This window comes from Tauraco erythrolophus, chromosome 2 (genome assembly GCF_009769465.1).
Source record: "Tauraco erythrolophus isolate bTauEry1 chromosome 2, bTauEry1.pri, whole genome shotgun sequence".
Lineage (NCBI taxonomy): Eukaryota > Metazoa > Chordata > Aves > Musophagiformes > Musophagidae > Tauraco > Tauraco erythrolophus.
Window position 1 is genome coordinate 66,501,888 of NC_141466.1, and position 23,016 is coordinate 66,524,903.

General features: G+C 39.1%; 1 protein-coding gene across 3 annotated transcripts in view; it reads left to right on the forward strand.

Moving 5' to 3' along the window:
- CLIC5 (CLIC family member 5) overlaps positions 1-23,016 on the forward strand; it is a 73,969-nt gene that overhangs the window by 26,865 nt on the left and 24,088 nt on the right. For 2 of the 3 annotated variants that reach the window (XM_009983689.2, XM_009983690.2), the window contains exon 2: positions 22,764-22,873. In XM_009983689.2, the coding sequence (XP_009981991.2) occupies positions 22,764-22,873 (110 nt within the window). Of the gene's footprint in view, positions 1-19,692; positions 19,733-22,755; positions 22,874-23,016 lie in introns of those variants that run through there. The other variant, XM_086623870.1, reaches the window with a different exon arrangement.

A 23,016-nucleotide genomic window follows, 5' to 3' on the forward strand; every position in this document is an offset into this window, starting at 1 on the left:
GTGATTTCAAACTAACCCTGGTTTGGATTTTGGTGAACTGCTTCAATGCAGCCTTAAAGGAAGATATGAATAAAAATGTTACTCCTCGTACAAACAATCCTTCCCACTATTAAGGATTTTGAGTTTAAGGTAAGAGAGTGACTCGGAGAAGAAAAATTATTTCGGTTTCAGAATTTCAGGGTTATCAAAACCGACAGTGGCTTTACAAACTAGGAGAGAGAACTTGACAGGAATTTTTTAACCCATTATAATAATACAGACTCCAGCTTATTTGATTCGTAGACTGCCCTCGAGAAGTATTTTGGTGATGAGTAGAAACCACAATCAGATCTAGAAGTACAAAGTTCATTTCCGTTTGTGGAGAAGTGTGGGTGTTTTACTGTGTGTTACGAACTCAGCTTTTGGCTTCCATACAAAATCGTTCCTAAGTTTAGCAAACCTTTCTAGGTAAAGAGGAAATAATAAAGAGAGAAAAGCACAAGGAAGAATAATGATACTGAAACATCTGGTTCAACCTGTCTGGTGCTCCATGACTCAAAATAACATTTTTTTTTTGGATCCTTGGTGATGAGGTTGGCCTTTCACGTTTCAAGAGAGACGGAGTCACCCTACAAATCAGACACGTACAGTCCGTGCAGTCTCTGACACTTTTCAGCTGTCACCTCGGAGGTGGCATGAGCACGGGGGTTTATTACGGATCTTGCATTTTTCATCTATTCAGAGCTGTGAAGCCGATGGTGGACACCACAGTTCTTGTCTCTTCCAAACTTACTTTGGTTAAGCGGTGCATGATCAGCAGCCTAAGTTTCCCCTTTTAGTCTACTGGCCTTGTGTGTGGGTATTAAGGTTACCAAACTTACAAGGTTTACTGGTAGTCTGGACACCAGCATATATATAGGGAGGAAAACAGTTTTACAAGCCTTGTTTAAACATCTATAAATGTGTTTCATAAGCTCCATGCAGGGGGACTCAGGTGTTTACGTCTGGCTCGGTTCTTGTCTTGCTCAGATCTTTTCAAATCAGGAGTGACTCTGTTGAAGACCATGGACTTTATATAAAATGGGCACAAGAGTCAGGCCTTTTACATTTGAATTATAATTTTTAAACATGCAACTTCATAGAAACCCACTACAGACCCAATTAAATCAGGAAAATGCTATCTGGGCTGACAGTTACTTCTCTGGTCTTTTTATTAAGCTTTTTCAATGAAATTATAATAAGAAAAGTCAAGGGAAAAACCTCCATCTTGACAAGATCTAATTTTGCTTTAATCTTATATTGTTAAAATAATAAATTAACAAATAGCTGCTTAGCGAATGTTTTAAAATTACAAGTTGCTTGTTTTTCCTTGTGATGAAGAAAAACAATGCTTCAAAGAAGGTTTAGCCCAAGTTATACAACCCAGAGTGTGTATGTCTGTGTGTCTGCTTTCTCTCTGAGAATTTGCAGATTTTGTTTTGCGTCAAGGCAAGTGCCTCATTGGTGGAAATATTAGAGACAGGCAGTGAATAGTTTAAGCAGGCCAAATTTATAAAAGAATTTGGCAGGGATATAATTGCTATCCCTGCCACCTTGAAGCTAATGCGGAGTGCTTTAAGATTTGATTGGGAAACTGGATCTCAAGTTAAGGAGGGATTTTCAACTATGTCTCCTTCTGCCTAAGTTCATGATCTAATCATTAGTTAATGGCTGAAGGTGAATGACACCCCCATGTGCCATGGTTTGGTTTTTTTTCCTCATATAAAAGACTATGACTACTTGCTTTTTATTGAATTTGGTGGCATCAATATGTATGTTAATTGTTATTAAAATGTAACATATTCAAATGTTTTATTGAATATGCGTATACTTTAGTTTAAGTTTAAATGCTTTTAAAAATTTGATCCATAATTCAAATGCGTAAGACTTCAGAAACATTCAGAATAGGTCATATCCCATGGCCACAAAAGCAAGTGAGGTTTCTACTGCTGAGTTTAGAGACAGCAGAGTTAGGCCAGCTTAAGTATATTTAGGATCTTGTTTAAACTCCACCTACTAACTCCTTCCTTTATCCCAGCTTTTCTGAGCTGCATAGTCAAATCAGGTAAATGCAGTATTTTGATTCTACCAGAAAGAACTGGTGATATTCATGATTGTTATTGCTTGTTTTAGAAATAGCCACTGGTGTGCTTTGGGTGCTCTATGTTTAGCTGCAGATAGCTCTTTTCCATCTCTGGCAGCACACTTCTCGTCAGGCTCACAGGTTGTTGTGTCATGGTTCAGCGATGACAGTGAAGCTCCAGTAAGTGTCCCCAGGAAACTTTTATCGGCAATATATGGCTCTGCCGTGGCTATTCCCGAACAGCAAATGTCACAGAGATCATTTGACATAGGATCCCAAAAATATACAGGGATCCTTTCCAAGAGAGCCAGTAGGAAGTACGTCTGCCTGTGCTCGAGTTTAATGTTAAATTAACATTGGCTATGTCAAATACATTTTGATGGAAGGCTGTGTAAGGATTGTTTAGGATGACATATTGATCATTACAGCAATAATATTACTTAGGTCTTGTATGACACGTAATTCTTCAATATCTGGCAGATATCAGCAAAATAATCCCAGCAATGCTGCAAAGAGGTAACATAAACACTAGTATTTCCATTTTGCAGATAAGAGCTCTGGTAGAGGATTTTTCAAATTACTGTGTTTTAATAGAATCAGATGTTAAAGGGCTGTGACTTTGCACATTAGTTTTATACATGAATAAACTAAGGTTTAAATGATACTTTTTTTTTTTCTCCAGCAAAGGCTGAGTCAAAGTCATAGGGAGAATCAGCTGGCATAAGGAAAGGTTTGGTTTTGTGCTGGATTCATAGAATCATAGAATGGTTTGGGTTGGAAAGGACCTTAGAAATCATCTAGTCTCAACCCCTCTGATACAGGCAGAGACATCTTCCACTAGATCAGGTTGTGCAAAACCTCATCCAACTTGGCCTTGAACACCTCCAGGGATGGAGCATTCACAACTTCTATGAGCAACCTGTTCCAGTGCCTCACCACCCTCAGAGTGAAGAATTTCTTCCTTAGATCTAATTGAAATCTCCCTTCTTTCAGTTTAAATCTGTTGCTCCTTGTTTTATTACTACATACCCATGTAAAAATTCCCTCTCCAGCTTTCCTGTAGCCCCTTTAGGTACTGGAAGGCTGCTAGAAGGTCTCCCCGGAGCCTTCTCTTCTTCAGGCTGAACGACCCCAACTCCCTCAGCTTGTCTTCATAGGCTGTATGTTATTCATAGTATGAATTCATACTGTACTCAAATCTATAAATCTTAATTGAACTAGAAAATCACCAGGTACATAATGTACTGTAGTAGGTACTTTGGAAATATCTTCAAATGGTTTGTTTGACACCATACATTTTAATGCTAACAAAGTCCAAAATAGGTCCTTATTCCCTTCCCTTTCCTTCCTTCCCCCTTGCTCTTCCCACTTGTTTGCACTTCTTCTGTATTGTTGACATGCAGTAAAACTCATCTAGATTTGCTAACAGTGATATATATGCACATCTGGAGCTGCAAGTTAAAAAAAATCTTTTTTTTTTTTTGTAGGTTTCATGTGTTTTATCAACATCATATATTCCTGGCATGGTTTTTTATATTAGACTTAAGAGTTAGAAATTATTTCGATGGAACAAAAGTCATCAAAATGTGTTCAGTTGTGTTTGAAGATCCAAACACAGTAATTTTATCTAATAATACCTAAGGGTAGAACTTTCTGTAACGAATTACATTTACAGCATGTCATTGCTGTTTGCTAGGCAACTTGATTGCAAAGTTCACACAGAAATGTAGAACTGGTCCGTAGGATGTTTTCTCTGACAGTGTTAAGTGATTCTTTGTAAATGAGTATTATTCTGTCCCTCTCAATAATGATTTAATAACATCTTTTAGAGTGTTTATGATTTTAGCCTTCTACATATGTCATTTTTTAGTGGCGGTCTTTACTGGCTGAAGTAGATCTTCCATGATATAACACAGATTCTCCTTCAATTCTATGACCCTGGTGCACCACAAGTATTGTGTGGCTATAGTGTCATAGGAGAAGATGTGCTCAGAAAGAGACTGGGACATGAAGAACCTGAGGTACAGTTCTGTAATGCTCCATAGCAAAGTTTTACTATGCTAAAATGGCCCCAAGTGTTGTCAAAATCCAAATGAACACATTTTTTACTTTCCACTCAGTGTTTCAGCCCTTTATCTTAATACAGAGCAAAGACCACAGCTCCCACCAGGTGGAAACTCTGATTATTTATTTTTTTTTTCCAGCTCTAATCAAAATATGAAAAGCTTCCGCCATAGAAATTCTGCAACATGTTAAGCTCAGTAATATTCCTGGGTTATGACTCAAATTCTTGGGAGGCTTTATTTACTTTTTTGTTTTTCTGCCTCCTTCAGTGACCCAAGGCAAGTTATTCAGGCTCTCCTCACCTTGATGAAATGCTGATACCAGCCCTCTTCCACCAGATGTGGACTTGCTGTGGGAGCAAAGAACATTTTCACCCTTATCCCCAGCACAGCATCCTGAACGCAGCTTAAAATAGAAGAGAAATATATGATGGGATCAAGTCTCCAACAAAATATATTGAAAATCTTAATTTCTTGGACATAAAAGAAATCAAACCAAAGGAAATTGGACATTTTTCTGCTCTCAGGTACAGGCTGTTGGGTGCTTTATTAAGTGTCTGGACATGAGCTCACTCTAGTGCAGAGTTTTTGCAGCTGTGTTAGCACCGTGCTGTGCCCAGCCAGGTATTAGGGCAGTGGGGAGCTCAGTTTGAGCTGCCTCCTGCAGCAGTTGAGCCCAAATTCCTTTCTGCTGGCACCTTGTCCACTCTGTCTTTTTCCTTCTCAGGGTCTTTTATAGAATCATAGAATCATAGAATGGTTAGGGTAGGAAAGGACCTCAAAGATCATCTAGTTCCAACCCCCCTGCCATGGGCAGGGAAACCCTCCACTACACCAGGTTGGCCAAAGCCTCATCCAACTTGGCCTTGAACACTTCCAGGGATGGGGCATCTACAACTTCTCTGGGCAACCTGTTCCAGTGCCTCACCACCCTCTGAGTGAAAAATTTCTTCCTTATATTTAATCTAAATCTGCCCTCTTTCAGTTTAAAGCCATTTCCCCTTGTCCTATCACTACACGCCCTTGTAACACACCCTTATCTTTTGCAGTACCTTCTTTTTCAAGTTTTCTGTGTTTTGTTTTTTTTTTTTTTCTGCTTGTTCTCACAGGCATTCAGACTCATAAATTTATACCAGTGTCCTAATCCCCATGGTTTCTGTGTTGTTCCCCAGGGTACCCTGGTTCAACTTCTGCCTACAGGTGTTGTATATCTGGAACGTCAGTGCTTCTGCAGTTATTTTTCCATATACCTGATTGCCAAAAGAACTTGAAATAGCTCCTTTATATGTATTTATGGCAACTCTGCATAAAACTCAGATAAAGCACTAATTGAAATGTATTTCATTCTACAATTCTATGATTATATAATTCTATTTCAGGATAGTTGTGTTGTAATAACTTATTTATGCACCTGTAGGACAGTAAGAGCCGAACCTATTCCTGCTATAGCTACTTTGGCTTAAATGACATTATATTAAGGATGAAGTTGCCCGGATAGTGACAGTTTGCTCTTCTAAATCTTCATTCTTGATAGTCACTAATTTTATCTACAGAGCAGATGACAGAAGCCCATGTTATTCACCTATATGTGCTTGATGCAAAATGTAATAAGAACATTCAAAGCCTAATAGTCAAGGCTGAAGCTGATTTTCATTTACTTTAAATTCTACAAAACTTGAATGTCATACATTTAAAACTCACAAAGATTATATATGGGAATAGTAATTTTTTTTTCCCTCCTGATGTAAGTCAGGCTGTAAAAAAGTAATTTTTTGACTATTTTTGTTTCTCCTCTTGCATTTGTTGGTTTCCTCTGGACTAAGAAAAAAATATGACTCAGTTCACCATTCACCAATATTTCATGTGTTAATACCTGTTCATGATACTGGAAATGGAGTTTACACACAGAGGAAGTTTGCGTGATTTAGGTATGGCTTTAGTGTCCCTTTCTGTTAACCATGAAGATGCCAAAGTAGATATAAAATTTTCTAACTTCTGCTGCTAATAAAGATATATAAGTATACTGCTCTACTGTTTGGAAAAGGGCAAATCACCTGCAAGGAGTGTGCTGCTGCAGGCTAGCAGTGGAGTTCAAATATGATGAGGTAATCCATGGAGATGTGTGTTCCATCTCAAAAAACATTTGACAGCTAAGCTCAACAACTGCAAGTAAGAAAAGATAGTTTAGCAGAGGTTTTGAATGTTCAGCAGTTGCTTTTTTTTTAAAAAAAACCCACCTCAGTAACAAAACACAGGGTGATAATAGAGGATCTATAACCTTCATGGATGCTGATACCTATTAAACATACTTAAATCCTAGTTCTGCGAAGGAGGCTGTGCAGGCTGCTCCGTGCTTTGGCAGCTATCTATGAAAATGATTCTCGTTGCAAGACCCAGTCCCTGAGATGAAAAATACAGAGGCCTTTTTAGAGCAATTCCGAAGCACTTTACAGTCATGGTCAGCACTTTACAGGTGCAGAAGCTGAGAAGCAGTGGCCTTGTGCAAGGAGATCCAACAAGAACACCACTGTGGTCCTGTGCTCCGTCATTTAGGCATAGTTCTTGTGTCTTTTGTTCTTTGTACAGCACTTACCACCACTGATTCAGTGTTTATGTGCCACACCTGCTTAGTAATTCACAGTAAATATTCCAATAATAAATATAGAAATTATACTAGTCATAACTATGCTTCTTTATTTTTTTTTCCTTTTGCAATTAGTAGGGAGAGGTCAAGGTTTAGATTATTTTATGGCCAGCTATTTTAAATGCACACAGAGCTAACGAGTTATGACATTGGAAAAGATGTAGAGAAGAATAATTTTAGGGCTTAAAAAATACTTAATATTGCCATCCATAAGGCAGTCTTTCTTATTTAAATAAAAGACCAAATGTCGCTTGATTGCAATACTAAATGTATCTGCAGGGGGCTATTTAATATAGTGGTAATAAGTATAACAAGAAATACTAACAGTTAAGGTCAGATACAGTCAAGTTAGAAATAAGCTCAACAGTAAGTGCAAAGGTGATTAACCGTTGGAATGAGCCAATGAAGAAGTCATGCCCTCTCTTCTTCTGGTTCAGATTAAGACTAGATAGAATCATGGAATCATAGAACGGTTTGGGTTGGAAGGGACCTTAAAGATCATTTGGTTCCAACCCCCCTGCCATGAGCAGGAACACCCTCCACTACACCAGGTTGCTCAAAGCCTCATCCAACCTGGCCTTGAACACTTCCAGGGATGGGGCAGCCACAACTTCTTTATATGCTTTAATCGAGCACGTATATAGTCAATAAAGGAATAAACAAACCATAAAACCTACAAACCAGGAAGGCGTTACAATGGAGGATATCTTTGCAAAGAAGAACAGGGTTTGGTTCAGGCACAGAAGAAATCTTGGATTTCTGTGTCTCTGAAAGATAGCACAAATTTGATCAAAGACAGTCTCATAGAAATTATTTTCAGGGCTGCTTACTTGTCTTTAAATATTCCTTGGTATCCTGGGTGTGATAATGGGATGAGATTAGTTTAGGTAGTGGCTAAATATGTAATTGCTTATTTTTGTCTCGGTATGCAAGGGCCAGACGTTGGAAGGCCCTCAAAAGGCTGAGCAGATGCTGGCTTGACCGGAGCTCTGAATGCTGTGTCAGTGTGGGTCAGACCTTGTGGCTGAGATGAAGGAAGAGCAAATTGGGAGATACCAGAGCTGAATTCCCTTTCTGTCTGTCATGGAGCCATAGCCTAAGTCATGTCACATCCCCGTGCCTTGGCTGCATTTCCTATGAAACATTTGCACCAACATTCATCTCTGTGCAGCCCGGTAGCTTGTCCAGCTAAAATTGCATTCCTTCTTTCTTCCTTACCTAAGTGAATGCTTATAAAAGCTACTCAAATATTGTAGTTTAACTACTCACACAATACTGACTTAATTCTCAGGTTGGGCAGATGCTTCTCTACATCAGTTGCCAAGCTTGTCCTCCTCATAACACTTCAACACTCGAATCAACATCCTGAACCTTGCCACCCACTGCGTGTAGCTATTGTTGTTTCGGGTGCTGGTGCATGCCTGTACCTGTGTATTGTCCGAAACAAGTGGAATTCAGAGAAACCGGCCCCGACGGATCATCGCTATTGTTGCTAGTGTTTTTCTAGATTGTGATTCAATTTGTGTGGGTCAACAGGCACGTTGTGTTCCTGCTTTCCTTTTGCTTTTAGCTGCTGAATGGGCAGCTTCAAACCGATACGAATGCATATCATGGGAGGAAATTATTTTCTTTCACTGCCCTGTGTTTTGTGATGAGCCATTGCTGCTGATTCAGTGTGCAACTGCAGACCTGTTTGGTTTGTTTATTTTATTTCTAGTATTTTTTAAAAACCTGTTTCTGGATGAAGAGGGGTTGAATCATGGAATATTCTTGCAGGTTATAGGATCTCTCAGAAGGGCAGTTTTATTTGTTTTTCTGTGCCCAGTTCTTTTAAATGTTCAGGACATGCCAAGAGGATACAATGCTCCAAACTCCTTCATTATTAAGCCTTTTTTTTTTTCAGACTTCCACTAGAATTTGTATAATTTTAATTTTATTTTCTTCTCTGGCTGTTGACTCACACATGCAGTTTGGCAAGGAATGGTGTTTTTGCCTTGATTTACTGAGTTGCTCTTTATTGCACTGAGGTGCTCTAACTTCAGATTTTTGGGTTTGTTTTCTTTTTAATGTCAGTAAATTTGACTCCAGTTAAGCTCTAGATCCTGTTCTAGAGCTGGGTCTTGTTTGAAGTTCAAAAACGATCTGTTGCTTCCTCTGCATTAAGCAGAGGCACCAAGATAGAGCCATGAGGATCTGAATGTGATCTTTTTGGGTTAGTTCATCTCCAAGTACATATTTCTCTAAACACCCCATAAGTCTGACTTCTCATTATTCACTCTGTCATAAAGGCAGTTGAACATGCATGTGAGAAGACTTGTTTCAAATTGGAAGTACCTACCTGCCATCCTGGTGTACAGAAACCGTAAGTCCTATTATGTGTATCTACAGGGGAGACATCATCCTCTTATGGGGCTGAGCAGGCCTTCTGTCTGATGGCCTGATGGTTCAATGTTTATCTCAAAAGACATGATTCTGTAGTAGTAATAATAATAATAATAATAATAATAATAATAATAATAATAATAATAATAATAATAATAATAATAATGTGCTGATTTTAGACAGCTACTCAGTTCCAACCTTGGGGAAACTAGGAAGGATGTGACCAGGAAAGGAACTTAGAGGAAGCACTGTCCCACTCCCCTAACAAAGAGACAAACCTTGAAATAACAATTTTCTTCTCCAGGGGAAGGAAAAGCCTCTCCTCACTGACCTTGGCCACCGCTCCCAGCCCCATCTGCACATGTGGCAGCACCTTGCTGCAGCTCCCATGGGCCAGAGGATTTGTTCATAATTAGCCCTTGGGCAACTCTTCCACACTAGGCACCAAGGACTTTGTTGGTTTTGTTTACTTGTCTGTTTGTTTTATAATTTGTTTAAAAATGTATTTAAATATTTTATTTATTTGAGTTTTTTTATTGAAATATTTATTTTAAATTTATTTAAAGCCATATCCAGGACCTTTGAGAGTGAGTGCAGTAATCACATTGTGCCCTGCTGTCGGTCAGAGGGATTTTGCATTGACTGATGTTTGACTATCCATTGGAAGTGTGAATTTGTAGGATTTCTCTATATTTGTTACTTTTCAAGAACCACCTGTGCATTTGGCACTTCACAATAGTAAGAAAAAAATATCTGTGTTTCAGAGAGAATTATAATTAAACATAAAAAAATAACTAATTCTTCAGAGTTTATTCAGGTACTTGAGTGAATTGGGCCTAGCTGTATATGAAACGTTCAGAAATTCTCTCGCCAAATGCTAGTTTCTCAGTTACTTCATTAACCTGGATGTTCCAATAAGCTTTACTCGGTGGGTGCTTGGTGTATGGAGTGCAGCTGGCATTCTGCAGATTGCAGTTGTTCAGGCTAACGGCTCTCCGACAGCCCGCAAAAGGGAAATTGCTGCCTTCTCCGAGCAGGAGCACAGAGTAAACCAAAAAGCTACCAGAGAAAGTTCTTAAATGAGGCAGGGTGAGATTCAGCCCTTCTCTAGATATGCTGGTTAGGCCTAATTGCCTGTCTAAGACTATAGCACTAGAAGGTGGTAAGGTGCTATATATAATTGATTAACCATGCTGGGAAACAAATTAACCATGCCTGTTAACAGATTGCACAACAAACTGTAAATATAAATAATATGATAAACATATGCAACATAAAAATACAATATACAATAAATATATAATATTATATATAAGATATAATATTATATAAAAATATATAAGGTATATAAAATTTACAATAATTTAAATACAATATAAATGTATATAAAATTTATATAAAATATAAAACTGCAAATATAATATATATGGCAGTGGTGTAGAATACCAGAAAGACTGTAGATTGATAGCACGAAATCTCTGCCTAATCCGTCTAGAATGAAATCTAGGTCTGAAGCGCAAGAGAAGCACAGGAGCTATGATGTCCCACTTGTGCTGCTTTAAATCTCCAGCTCTGTGAGCCCAAACCTGAGTGTTCGGGTTAAACAGTCGCGAAAATGTCAACGAACCTAGAACTGACAATAGGCAGAAGGTGCAGATAAGATTTTCTGTCTATTTTGTTAAGCCTGAGAGAGGAAAAAACTGAGAAAGAACTTGTTTGTAAGAGTGCCAAACAGTGGTTAGGTCTGCAGTGTTGCAGGTCATGAAAGGATCACGAAAATGAGGCAACCAGAGGAAAACAGGGTAAAGATCTGTCTTACAGAATATGGTCGGAGCCTGCCTTCAGAGAAGGAGAAGGTGGTGCCAGGTCATGAACTTAATGAGAAATGGGTGAGGGAACTTACAGGGCTTGAACTCTACTTAATGGTCTGTTTCCATCATATCGAACGGGATTTGTTTAATTTGACTAAGGCAGCTGGGTGACAATGTCAGAGAAATAGAGTGGCAGGCAGGGGATGGCATGGGATGGGAGGTGGGGACAGATTTCAGTGTTGCTGACACCAGCTTGGTGGGTAAAGCCAATGAACAGAGTATGTGGTTGAATGGTGACGGGAGTAAAATGAAAGCAAATCAAAAAAGTGATTTTTCTGGGGGGAGAAAGAGAGTGAGCAACAGAGATTTGAAGAGGAGGAAGAGGTTACTGATTGCTGCTGAGACAGGCATGATAGGAAAGGATGGGCTGGAGAAAGGTTTTGCTGCATGCCCATGCTGGGCTCACTACTGATCTTCTTGGAGAATGGTTCACTTGGAGCGTGAGGGGCCTGGGTGAGAGAGGGACTCAGGAGTGATGAGAACAAAAAACCAATAATATTGGGAATAGACAGCATAGTCAAGGATCCTAAAAGCAGGAGGATGGTAAGAGGCGAAGAGGGAAATTGCAATGGCATAATTAAGTAAGATTTTGTATAAAGGGAAGAAAAGTAAGAATTATTTTAATAAACAGCATTGAATTAATTAAGTTTTTTTTAGTGCTAGATAACAGGATAAAATGAAATTAGAGGAAATTCGGTCTGAGCATCAAGTCAAAATGTACTTTGAGAGAGTTGTCAAAAACGTTTCCTATGGAAAGTTTTGTGAAGCACTGTCACTGGAGCATTTCAGACTGATCCAAACAGGACAGACACAGAGATTTCAGAAATCGTCCTGCTCTGAGATGGCGAGTAGACAAGAAATGTGATCCAAACTCCAATCATGGATCCAACTATTTTTTTTCTATTTACAACATTTATTGTGCATTAATTCAGAAGTCCATACCATAAAATACTTGTAAATTGTACTTGTACTAGGATACCCACTTATTCAAAATTTCTCACTAGCTTTTGGAAAGCATCACTGTTTTTTTTGTGAGCATTTGATATTGAAAACGCAAATTGTTTTGCTTTTAGATGAGTCACAAGGAATGTTTGGCTGCTGTTTGTGAGTATGTCTTCAGACTCTTGTTTTTGTTGCAGGTGTTTACATTTACAAGCTCAGAACTTGCTTTCTGTTTCTTGTTTAATGAAATATTGAGAGTGTCACATTTTTTGTAAATGGCTATCAGAAAAGACTACCTGGTAACAGGTAGTCTTTTCCTTTAATGGCTAAATTTGTCTGTATGTCTGTGTAAATGGTCAGATGAACAAACATAGCAGTTTTGGCAGATAAGAAAATATTAAAGGTGAAAAAATATCCCCTAAACACTAAACCCTGTAATGATTTCTCTGTGAGCTGGGAACAAGAAAATTTGTTTACATTGCATTTATATTCTCCTGGCAGTAAGGCTTGGTCCAAATGCTGGTAATATTGTACTGATAAATAATTCGTTTACTGAAGGTATGGTGGGTTGCATTGGGAAGTCAGACCGAAATGCCAACATCAAACCAAAGACTAGTTGGAGCCTACGATGTGCTGCTCCTTTGCAATGCAACTTGGTTGGCTTTCAGTGGAAGTCATAAACATTCATTGCATCTCGGGATGAAGCTTCTCTCGTACCCTCTGCAGTGCAGTTAGCTTTGGAGTTGCAACAGGAGACAGAAAGACCAAGTCCTGCCCTCTGCAGGATAGCTCCTCAAAGTTACTGATTGCTCGTTCATCTTAAATCAATAGAAGTCAAGTATGATGTTAAATAAGATACAAAATGAGGCCGTCGAGGGCAGATTATGGTCAGTGCTGGGGTCAGCTGATGGGGTGGTAAATGCCCTTATCAGTGACACCCCACCGTTCAGACCTTTATTTGCAGTGGCTGCAAGTTACTCTCTCTCCTAAGACTGCAAATAAAGTCATGGAATTTCAATAAATAATTCAGCCCTGGATCTGATTTCATGTTCAGCATTAACTTTCAGCACCTGGCTGCTCTCATTATTTGTTAGTCTGATACACTGCTGAGAGGCATGGAAATTTGGCTGTAATTCATCAACATTTGCAGAATATACTGTATGACCAGATTACTGTCCCTGGCTCAGAGATTTCTAACAGACATTCAAATTCCAGATGTGCACAGATTTAATTCTTACAAGAAAACCTGCATTCTGGTACTGTAATGGGAACTGGAGCTCTGCATAGAGCTTGCTTTGGAGAGGCAACTCCTTTATTGGCACCTAATCTCTGCTAGAAACAGGAATAATTTGACTATAATTTGCATTTCCTGTGACACCTTTTGACAATAATCTATTTCTCATTTTATTTTCTGCAGCTTTCCTGAGGGAATGAATTTTTTACATATCTAATCAGCTCTCAGGATATAGAATCATCAATATTTGAAATGACTATAATTGGTGCTTTGTGAATAGCTAAACCAGTTTCATTGTCAGATTCTTTCTGCAGAGCCCATAAAACCACTTGTGGTTTTAATCACTTATCAGAAAGAAACCAGTGAATCCAAAATATGACTCTGCTGTCACTGAAGTTGGTGGAGTGTTTGTTATTAGTGGGAACATTTTGTATGAATATTGACTGTTATGGAATTAGATCAAGTGTTTTAGAGTATAATCCATTAATAGCTATGGCACCAAAAAGGCAAAACCAGAATATGAGCCTATAGGCATAAGCTCCGGAAATGTAGGAGCTGCATTCTTGTATGTGCAGAGGATGAACATCCATCCAGTATGAATATGTTGCGGGACAAATTTATTTGTCTTAAAGAAGGATTTTTGGCTTTCTTGTTCAAAGTCCTTACCTCTTCCTACGAGATACACCATTGCAGCCAAGATAACCAAGCAGTAGCTGATGCTTGAGCGTCTCGATTGACTTTTACTAAAATTATGGTGATTTTCTGACTGCTGCCTGTCAATAACGTTCTTCCACCAGTTAAAATCACATAGAGCAATGCAACTGCTAGATAAGAAAAAACAAAAGTACATATATAAGCAATGGGATAAGTTAGCTACCTTTAGCAAAATCCCACAAATGGGATGTTTGTGGTCGACTTTCGTGGGAGAGAACTTCACTCTGCAATGCAAAAACACACCACTAGAGGGGATTTTACTACCACTGTATGTCTAGCATATGTCTATCCTGAAAAACCTTTCGAAACATATGTTCTAGTTCAACCACAAGATGTTGGCTACAGGCTGAGTGAAATCTATGGTTTGTATTATGCAAAAGGTCGGGAAAGATTATTATAATTTTCCCTTCTGGCCATTAAACTTGTGAGTGAAATTCTGGTCCTGTCAAAGTCACGGGCAAAATTCCCATTGACTTCACTAGGGCCAGACTTCATCCTGTGCGGGTCAAAGGAAAGCAAAAGTCTGTGCCACCAAGCATCTAGCACTGACAGCAAGAACAGCTTTGTTGTCAAAGTTGCTAATATATACTGCTAGAAAGGATTTTAAAACATCCTGTGCACCTTCTCTGCTCTGCAGCAGGGTGAAATAAATTGAGACCAGTTTTACCAATTTTTTTTCCTTTTGATTTCTTCAAAGCCTCCACTAATGCAGATTACACAACCTCCTTAGAAGGCCTGCTTTGTGTTTTGTTAGGCCTACAGTTACACTGGATTTTTTTTCCCCTAAAGCTTTATTGTTGCAATTTAAGCAAAATATTTAATCCTATCCTCTGTAGGCATGAATAACAATGGATCATCATCCTCTTTGTAAAGCAATCTTCCTCGTTCTTGAAGACTGTTATGTAGAGGTAGAACGTCACAGGGACATCACATTATCTTGTTGCTGTTGCTTGTAGATGCATACGCTGATGATTCATATTGTTTGTGATTTATGTAAAACCTCCTTCGCTTCATCCTCTCAGCCTCACCAGCTATTCCTCATCCTGCATTTGTACATTAGATTTTGTTCTTCTTACGTCTTATACCTTGAGATTTACTTCCCTAAATTCCATTTAACTGATTTCAGACACTTTGTTCCAACTTCTTACCATCACTTTGGAGTCTACTCTTCTCCTGGGAAATAGCAATATCTTCTCTGTGCTTTTTGCTGTCAGGAAATTTTGTAGGATTCTGTCTATTCCTTCCTTCGTTTTGCTAATGGAAACATTAAATATGACTCATCTTGTCATAGACCTTTGTGGTACCCCTATTTGTTTTGTGTTTCTAGACTAACAGAAAACTTTATTATTACTACTCCATAAGTTGTTTTTTCAACCACTCATACAAGCGCTTTGCAGCAGTTTCATACAGGTCCTGTTTCCCTACTTTGTTTATGAAAATACTATCTGGAGCTTATGTTGGAAACCTGATAGAAGTCAGCTTCTAGATACCTGCTGCTTCTCCTTACCTGCTGTGCTGGATACCCTGTCAGAGAACAAAAGTTGATTGATTTAATGTCATTCGCTCCTGATAAGTCCTTTTTGTCTTTTCTAATCAACTTTACATCTCTGCATGTGCTTGTGAGCTTACTGTTTAATCATTTGTTCCTATATCTTTCTATATGCTAGGCTTATATATCTGTCATTTCTTGAGTTCTTTTCTTGTTTCTGTGGCATCTTATTTGCGATGAATTATTGAAGATGGGTCCCCAAAAAGCAAAGCTTTTAAAAACTGTTTGCTATGATTACATCCAGCAGCTAATGTGGGTATGCAGGATCCTGTGCCATGGTACTGGTAAGGGATGGCAGCACAATTGCTTTATTAGATTGGAAAAGGCTCAGGAAGAAGCGTAAAGAATGATTGTTATTTGTCCATCAAACCAAGAAAGAAACTATGTCCAGAAACACATGAACTTTGTGCATCATCTGCTAACGAGAGCTGTGATGAGAATGGCAATTTTGGGTTTTGAAGAATTTCAAGATTTTGCTCTAAATTGCTCAAAGTCTAATGAAGACATTTAAAAACTTTCATAGTGTTATTCAACAGAAGCTGTGGGTTTTATGTGAGAAGGGAAACTGAAAAAATCTGAATAATTTTGAAAGGAAATTTTGGCTGGTGGGTGGGCTGCTGGGCAGCCAGGAGCCCTGCAAGTCCTGGCTGAGCTGCACATTGGGACCTCGTGCTCTTATGGCTTCGTGTGGTCACAGCGCCCTGCCTGTCCTCCGGCTGGATTGTGGGGGGTTGCCGCAGACCAGAACTGCAGGCATATTTCCCAGATGGCATGACCAAAGCCATTGCACTTCTCCACCAGATATTCATCAAATTCCAAGTGTGCTCCTCAAAAGAGTACTGTTAAAATGGAGATTTTTTTTCAACATTCTTATATTGATTTTTTGACCAGTTGCTCAAGAAGCTCACAGACAGGGATACTCTCAATGAGATCTAGAAAATTCTTACTAAGACTTTTAAAAACAGCTGAACACGTGTGATAGTAAGTAAGGGATCTGCAAATATAAATGAGAACAAAATAATTTTTTGGTCCAGGGTGCCACACCAGTCTGTACTTTTCTACTCTGTTGACATTCATTAAGTCTTAGGCCTTTAGTTCTTTAAAGAAAGCAGGAAAGGTGATGAAATAGCATGAATCATTTTCACATGCTAAGTCTGTCTACCTGTGACTATTCTGTAATTTCTAAAATCCAAACTGTACAGAACTGCTGGGAGTTCTCAGGCATTGCAAAATTTCTGTCAAAGCAAAAGATATTTCATGCAGAACATATACAGTGGCCAGTGGCTCTAACAAAGCCCTTGAGGAGAACCAAGACTTTCCTGCACAGTGTAACAAGCCGGCTCTCTTCAAATTGGCCGATGGCGCAGACCAAGTTAAGCCTATGTGCATCTATAATATATCTGTATGTATGCCAAACTTGGACAACATTTTGGCTGGCTTTTGGGGAGCTGGCTAAAGAATTTCACCACTTCCTTTTTGTTTTGTTACTACCCTGACAGTCTTCCTAGCAAATGCTCTATTTTCATTTGACGTATATGCACATGGTCCATTTCCATGTGTGTGTGCTTAGGAATATATTCCTGCTCTATTTTGCCCTCCCATGGAAGGTTGCTGCTAAGGGTTTCTCCTAGCAAAATGAAATCTCAGAAAAAGTCCAATGAAGTTAAAATGCTGTACAGCAAATTTATTATTGTTGTTATAGGCTCCCATTCAGGAAAGTACTTAAGTATGTGCTTAAGTCCTATTGAAATCGTCAGGACTTAAGAACATGCTTAAAGTCAAGCATATACTTCCTCTGAATTGGGATGTATTTCAGCACATGCTTAAATGCTTTCCTGAACCAGAGCCACAGTCAACAAGAGTGTCCTGTGATACACAGGACTTGTGCTACAAGATTTACTGCTTACTTGAGACCTACCAGAGCTGCTCTATGAATATATACTTCTTAGCTTGCCTCTCCGTTGGTGGCACTCCAAATAGCTTACTGGCTTTTACATTTGGACGAGAAGTTGTGAAAGAAAAGAGATGAGAAACTGGAAAAAAGAATGATCCGTACTAAAGCAATACCTTGGCTTGTCTGATCTCATATTGCAGCCAATGATTTTTCCCTACAATGGAGATTTGTGTTATTGTGTGTGTGGTATAATTACTAAGACAGATTATTATTTTTTTTTAATGGCACAATAAATAGGATATTTCCTGCATTTCGAATAGGATTTTCACTTCCCCTTTGGGTTCCGAGTGTAAGGAGAGTAAGTGTCAAAAGGCAGACACTTTCCCAATTTTAAAACAGAGGGTGTAACCATGTGTAATGTGAGTCTAGATTTTGATTGTAGGGATGATGAAATCAAATCCCTTCTTAATCCTTACTGGAAACATTGAGGTGAATTAGCCTCCCTGCTTTTGCTAACTTGTTAAAAAAATGAAAAGTGTTTTAGTGTCATCAGAATTACCTGCCTGCTTTACCATTAAGTCCAAGAGAGCACTGGACTGTTGTGCAACAGCCTCAATGCAACGAAAAATGAAAAGAGAAGGAGAATAGATAAAACCAAATTTATTATTTTCCTGGAAAAAACACAGTGCTTTCCGATATGCAACTCTTTCCAGCCCTGCCATTTTAAGCTAGGTGCTTAGTCAATATTAATGATGGTATATTTCTTTAAAGCTGCTATATTTTGGGAAGGACTGGAAAGGAAACTTGCTTTTTTCCCTCCCCTTAAGGTTAGTTAAAATAATACATAGTTGTCTGCGTGCCTTGCAGTCACTACATGTACCATTGGAGTATTTTTGGAACAAATTAATAAGTTTATTCCAGTTATTTCATTTATAACATAGTAGCTTGAATCCAAGAAGAGCTCCCTGTTCGCGTCGTTCAGGTGTGCTGTGCAGTGGTTGGAGGTTTTTGATGCTACTGCTGCTTTACAAAAATATTTGACACAAACTCATAAAATCCCCAAGACTTTTTTTTTTCTTCCCTCGCCCAAACCTCCTTAATTTTTTTCCTTGGTAATGTGTCTGTACATCCCCCGCTTGTGCACATAAATATCTTTAAGGTTTAATTAATTCATTAAAAATAGCTGAAGTATTTGAGGAGGAGTGCCTTATAAATTATAAAGGAGAACATCTTGTTCATTCTTGCCATTACTCAGACGGAGGCAAGCAGCTGGTATGATGATGGGATTTTCCTGATGCGATTATACTGAGTTCCAGGGCAGGACCTTGACCATTTGATGTGAAGTACCTAAACAGCTGGAGGTTAAGTAGAAAAGCATACTTTTTTAGTAGATAAACTAATAAAAGTAAGCTTGCGTGACGCAACGGGAGCAGAAAGTGATATTTCCAAGATGAAGCAAAATAATTCTTTAGAAATTCTGCCTTCACAAACTCCAAGCTTTTCTATTGCTGGGATCCGCTTTCATCCCACCTAAAGTCAAACACTCATTTGATTCAGTCAAAGTGAAAGGTGGCCAGAGTCATCTTTTGGGTGTACGTCCTGGCCTTGTCCGCACAGGAGAACCTTCCCTTAGGCATCTCAGTTAAGCTTCAGTGGGAAAAGCATTGGCTGAAGACTCTCACTTAGCAAATCGTGAAATCCATTTTACTCTTCCACAGTCACTCTGGGAATTTCCCTTTTCGGGTGAGGTCCTTCTCCTTAAGGAACAGGAGCGACTGCCCATCTGCAGGGAGAAGGTGGCTCTGAAACCTTTTTGTAGCTTTGGGAGTTATAATGCACTTTAAAAACTCTATTTCCTTGACCCTAGTGCCCACAAAGCCTCAAGTCTATCCCTAGTAGCAATCATTAAATCAGAAATATCTGTTGTTACCAGCACGGAGAGTGAACATCTCATCAACTTGCTCCTTTTTATAAGTGGTTGATCACTTTTGCTCTGCTTCGGGGAAGCTACGTGAGAAAGCTTTTGTGCTCGTTTGTGAATAACAGCAGGGATAAATGGTGTTTCTCCAGCATGTCAATTATTTGTTCTTTTCTTTCCATCTACTGTTGGAGTTCTTGATCTTGATGAAGGTATTATTTAATTCCTGCATTTCTGAGCCCTTAACCTTGGACAGATACATAATAGGTTTGTATTTAGGCACTACAGAGGCGCTTTAAGCAAGCTGTTTTTCTTTGAAGCTAAGACTGACTAAGCCTGGGAAGTTCTCTGTTCTTCCTCATCTCCTCCTGGTAGTTAATAGACTTCGCAAGGGATCTCGAGACACTCTGATAAGCCTTTGAAGTTATTACCTACTAAGGTTTTGCTTTTTCTGAGTGCTGAACGTTGAATTACTGACTGCTGTTGGAAGCAATGAGAAAGGATTCACAAAACCGAGAGAGCCTTGCCTATAATTTCTGCAGAAAAAGAGCTGGATTTAATGGATAAATTGTGTTGCTGGGGAGATTTTGATTCCATTCCCTCCTCTGTCACCAGTTTGCCTTGTGATTTGTGGTAGCGTTTTCAGTTATGCCAGTCACATGAGATCAAAACCCATGAGTCAGACTCCACCCAAATCATGAGCCTGGCTTCCAGATCCAGGAGCTTTGAACAGAGATCATACTGTACTTTTTCTTCAGTTTATCTTTCAGTTCTGGAATTTCCTCTGTCTATTCCCAATGTGTCTCTAGCAATTAATGTTTCTCACTCTTTTGGAAGTATTGGGAAGATATTTTGACCATTTGGGGCTGCTGGAGGCCTCATTTGACCTCCACAATTAATTTTATTATTCACGTCTAAGTGAATCTTATTTCTTCCAGACTCCACATCTTTCTCCCATCCCTAATGACTTCTGCATCTTTTAACCTCACGTGATCCATCACTTCTGTGTCTTCATTGCCATTCATCTGCTTTGTTTCTCCAATAATCCTCTCTGGTCTTGAGAGGGTTTTTTGCTGTTGCCTTGCAGGATGGAGAATGTGTAAAAAGATGTAGATCTGAGTAACCCTTAGCATTTGTATGAGGATATATAATTGGAGAGAGCAGGGAAATGGTCTCCTTGAGTCTCTTTCCTGCAAAAAGGTAAAATTGTTACTTGCAGCGCAAGAAGTGGGTGAAGAGGATGGGTAGGAGATTGCCTCCCTGCAGGATGGAGACCCACAGGAGGGATGGAGCTTTGCATGTTATTGTGAGACAAGACCCCTTTGCTCACATGGTATTTGCAGCACTTGGCAACCTAGGGTTTTACACTCACTTTGGAGGGAGTCAGGTGAAGAGAGAATCAGACTCAATGGAGTTATAAGCCAAAGTAAATTCAGAGAAGGTAAGATGAGAATCAGCCCTTCTGTCTGCACTCTTTTGCTCTCTAATTCACTCGTCGATCTGTTTTTCTTCCAATTTTAGCTTTGTAGTATATTGTTGGTACACTCAGTTAGCAACTCTAACTGAGGATGTGATTATGATTGAGATGGTGAAAAAGCCAAGGGAAATTTGATGTCGTATCATGGTTTTCTCCTATAGCATTTGCGTCTTTTCAGGAAGGGTAAGAAGTTAAAAGTTCTTTGCAGTGGTTTAATAAGCCAAAGCCAAAACAACAAATGTAACTTTGCAGTAATTATTGCATGTAGTACGGTGGTGCCTGGTATTCCCATGGTAACACTATCGTTGTTTTGCCATGAAATTTGCAGAATGGAGAATTTTAATTAATAAAATTTTGCAAAGCTAGGCTACTCACACCTCAGACAGTTGGGATAATGCATCTTCTCTTGTTCATTCTCATGTCATACTACTCTTTCTCTCAAATTATTTGATGATTCTTGCACATGCCATGTGCCAAACATATTGCAGATCCGTAATTTCAGGTGAAAGTGCAGCCAAACTGTACTCTTGTATCGAAATACCTGTAGAGTCTGAGTGTTTGAAGCCGAATCTGAAGCCAGAGAAAAACTCTTTACATAGCCTTAAACTTTATGATGGGTTGTCTCCAAGCCTTGAATCCACACTCTCTCCATATTTTGGTGGATGGGAAATCTGGAATTTGTTTTTAAAACCAGAGTCATCAAAAGCTGCGTTCAAGACCTGAGAAATATTCATGATGCCTACCAGAAAATCTTTCAGCTAAACATTTTACATGCAAGGCCTGAATTTGTAGCAACTGGACACATCTCAAAATGTTTCTAGTTGTGCTGTGAATGTTTCACAGAACTTCAATAATTAGAAATGATTCCTTCTTTAAGACAGAGAAATGCTACCTCACAGCTTGAATATTAATAAGATAAAATTTATGAGAGCAAACAGAGTAATGTAATATTTTCTCCAAAGGAAAAGGGCATGTATTTGCTTAGCTCTTTCATCAGCCGTTTTGGACACACACTGTGCATAAAATATAGTTATGCAACCCATGTGGGTCAACAACGGAAGGTTGGTTGCTTCACCAGGATTATAAGAATCTTTCAAACACAATGGTACCACAAATTAAAATGGGAATTTATCAAAACCATTATCGTCCTGAAAGCTTTGGCCACAAGCATAATTATTGTAGAGGGATGTTGTCCTTGGACGCAGCTTTGGCTCAGTTCAGCTGGTGTTATTTGTATCCCTCCATGGCTCAAAGTCAGAATTTGCATGGCTAAGGACCATAAATTTTTAGAGGAAAAAATAAGCTGTTTCCTCAATGCTAACACTAGCAGTTTTTTATTTTTTGTAGTGGTTTGTAGGCGGCTCATTAGGTACTAGAGATAGGAACAGACTGAATGTAGTGGCTGAAATCTGCCTTCAACCTTGGAAGCATTCAGATGGAGTTTTCTGGTTGGATCTGGTTGTTTGTGTCTGAGGCTGTTGCTTTACTGGATATGAACAAAAATAAGTGAATGTCCGGAGTGCTTGGGTTTAAATCTAGATCTGAAAGTGCACATTTTGGATAGTAAAACAGTGAAGCAAGTCTTGAGCTGGTGTAAGCTGCAGTCCACAGGCTTAAATAGAGGAGAAAACCTGTCCTGGGTTTTTTAGCACGTCCATGAAGCCGGCAGTCCTGTAGGGATGAGAGTAATTGAAAGCATATGCAGTCTTCTGGATGTTCCTTGCCATCAGCAAGGGACACATCTTTACCAAGAGCTGTCCTCAGGAGAGACACCAGGTTGCTTTCTCAAGCTCCTGACGAAGGCTGAATCCTGGAGTAACTCCATTCTTGTGCTCATGATAAACTATTAAATAAAAGGCACTGTCAGTTATTTTTAAACTGGTTATTTTTCTTTCAACATCCAGTTTTCCATCTTGAGGGAGGCAAGTGACTAACAAGTCTGAAATCTATTTTTCCTCTCTTTCCATCCCTCAGGCTGGTATAGATGGAGAAAGCATTGGGAACTGCCCGTTCTCCCAGCGTCTCTTCATGATCCTGTGGCTGAAAGGAGTTGTGTTCAATGTCACCACTGTTGACCTGAAAAGGTAAAAATTGTTCAGTTTAATTGAAAATAGTTATATGATCCAGTGTTTTCCCTACAGAAAGGCCTCACCAAGCTCAGTCAGATTTGTATCTAGCCTAGAGAGTCTATGGTGCACAACAAAATAGTTGGGATTCAGGTTTGGGT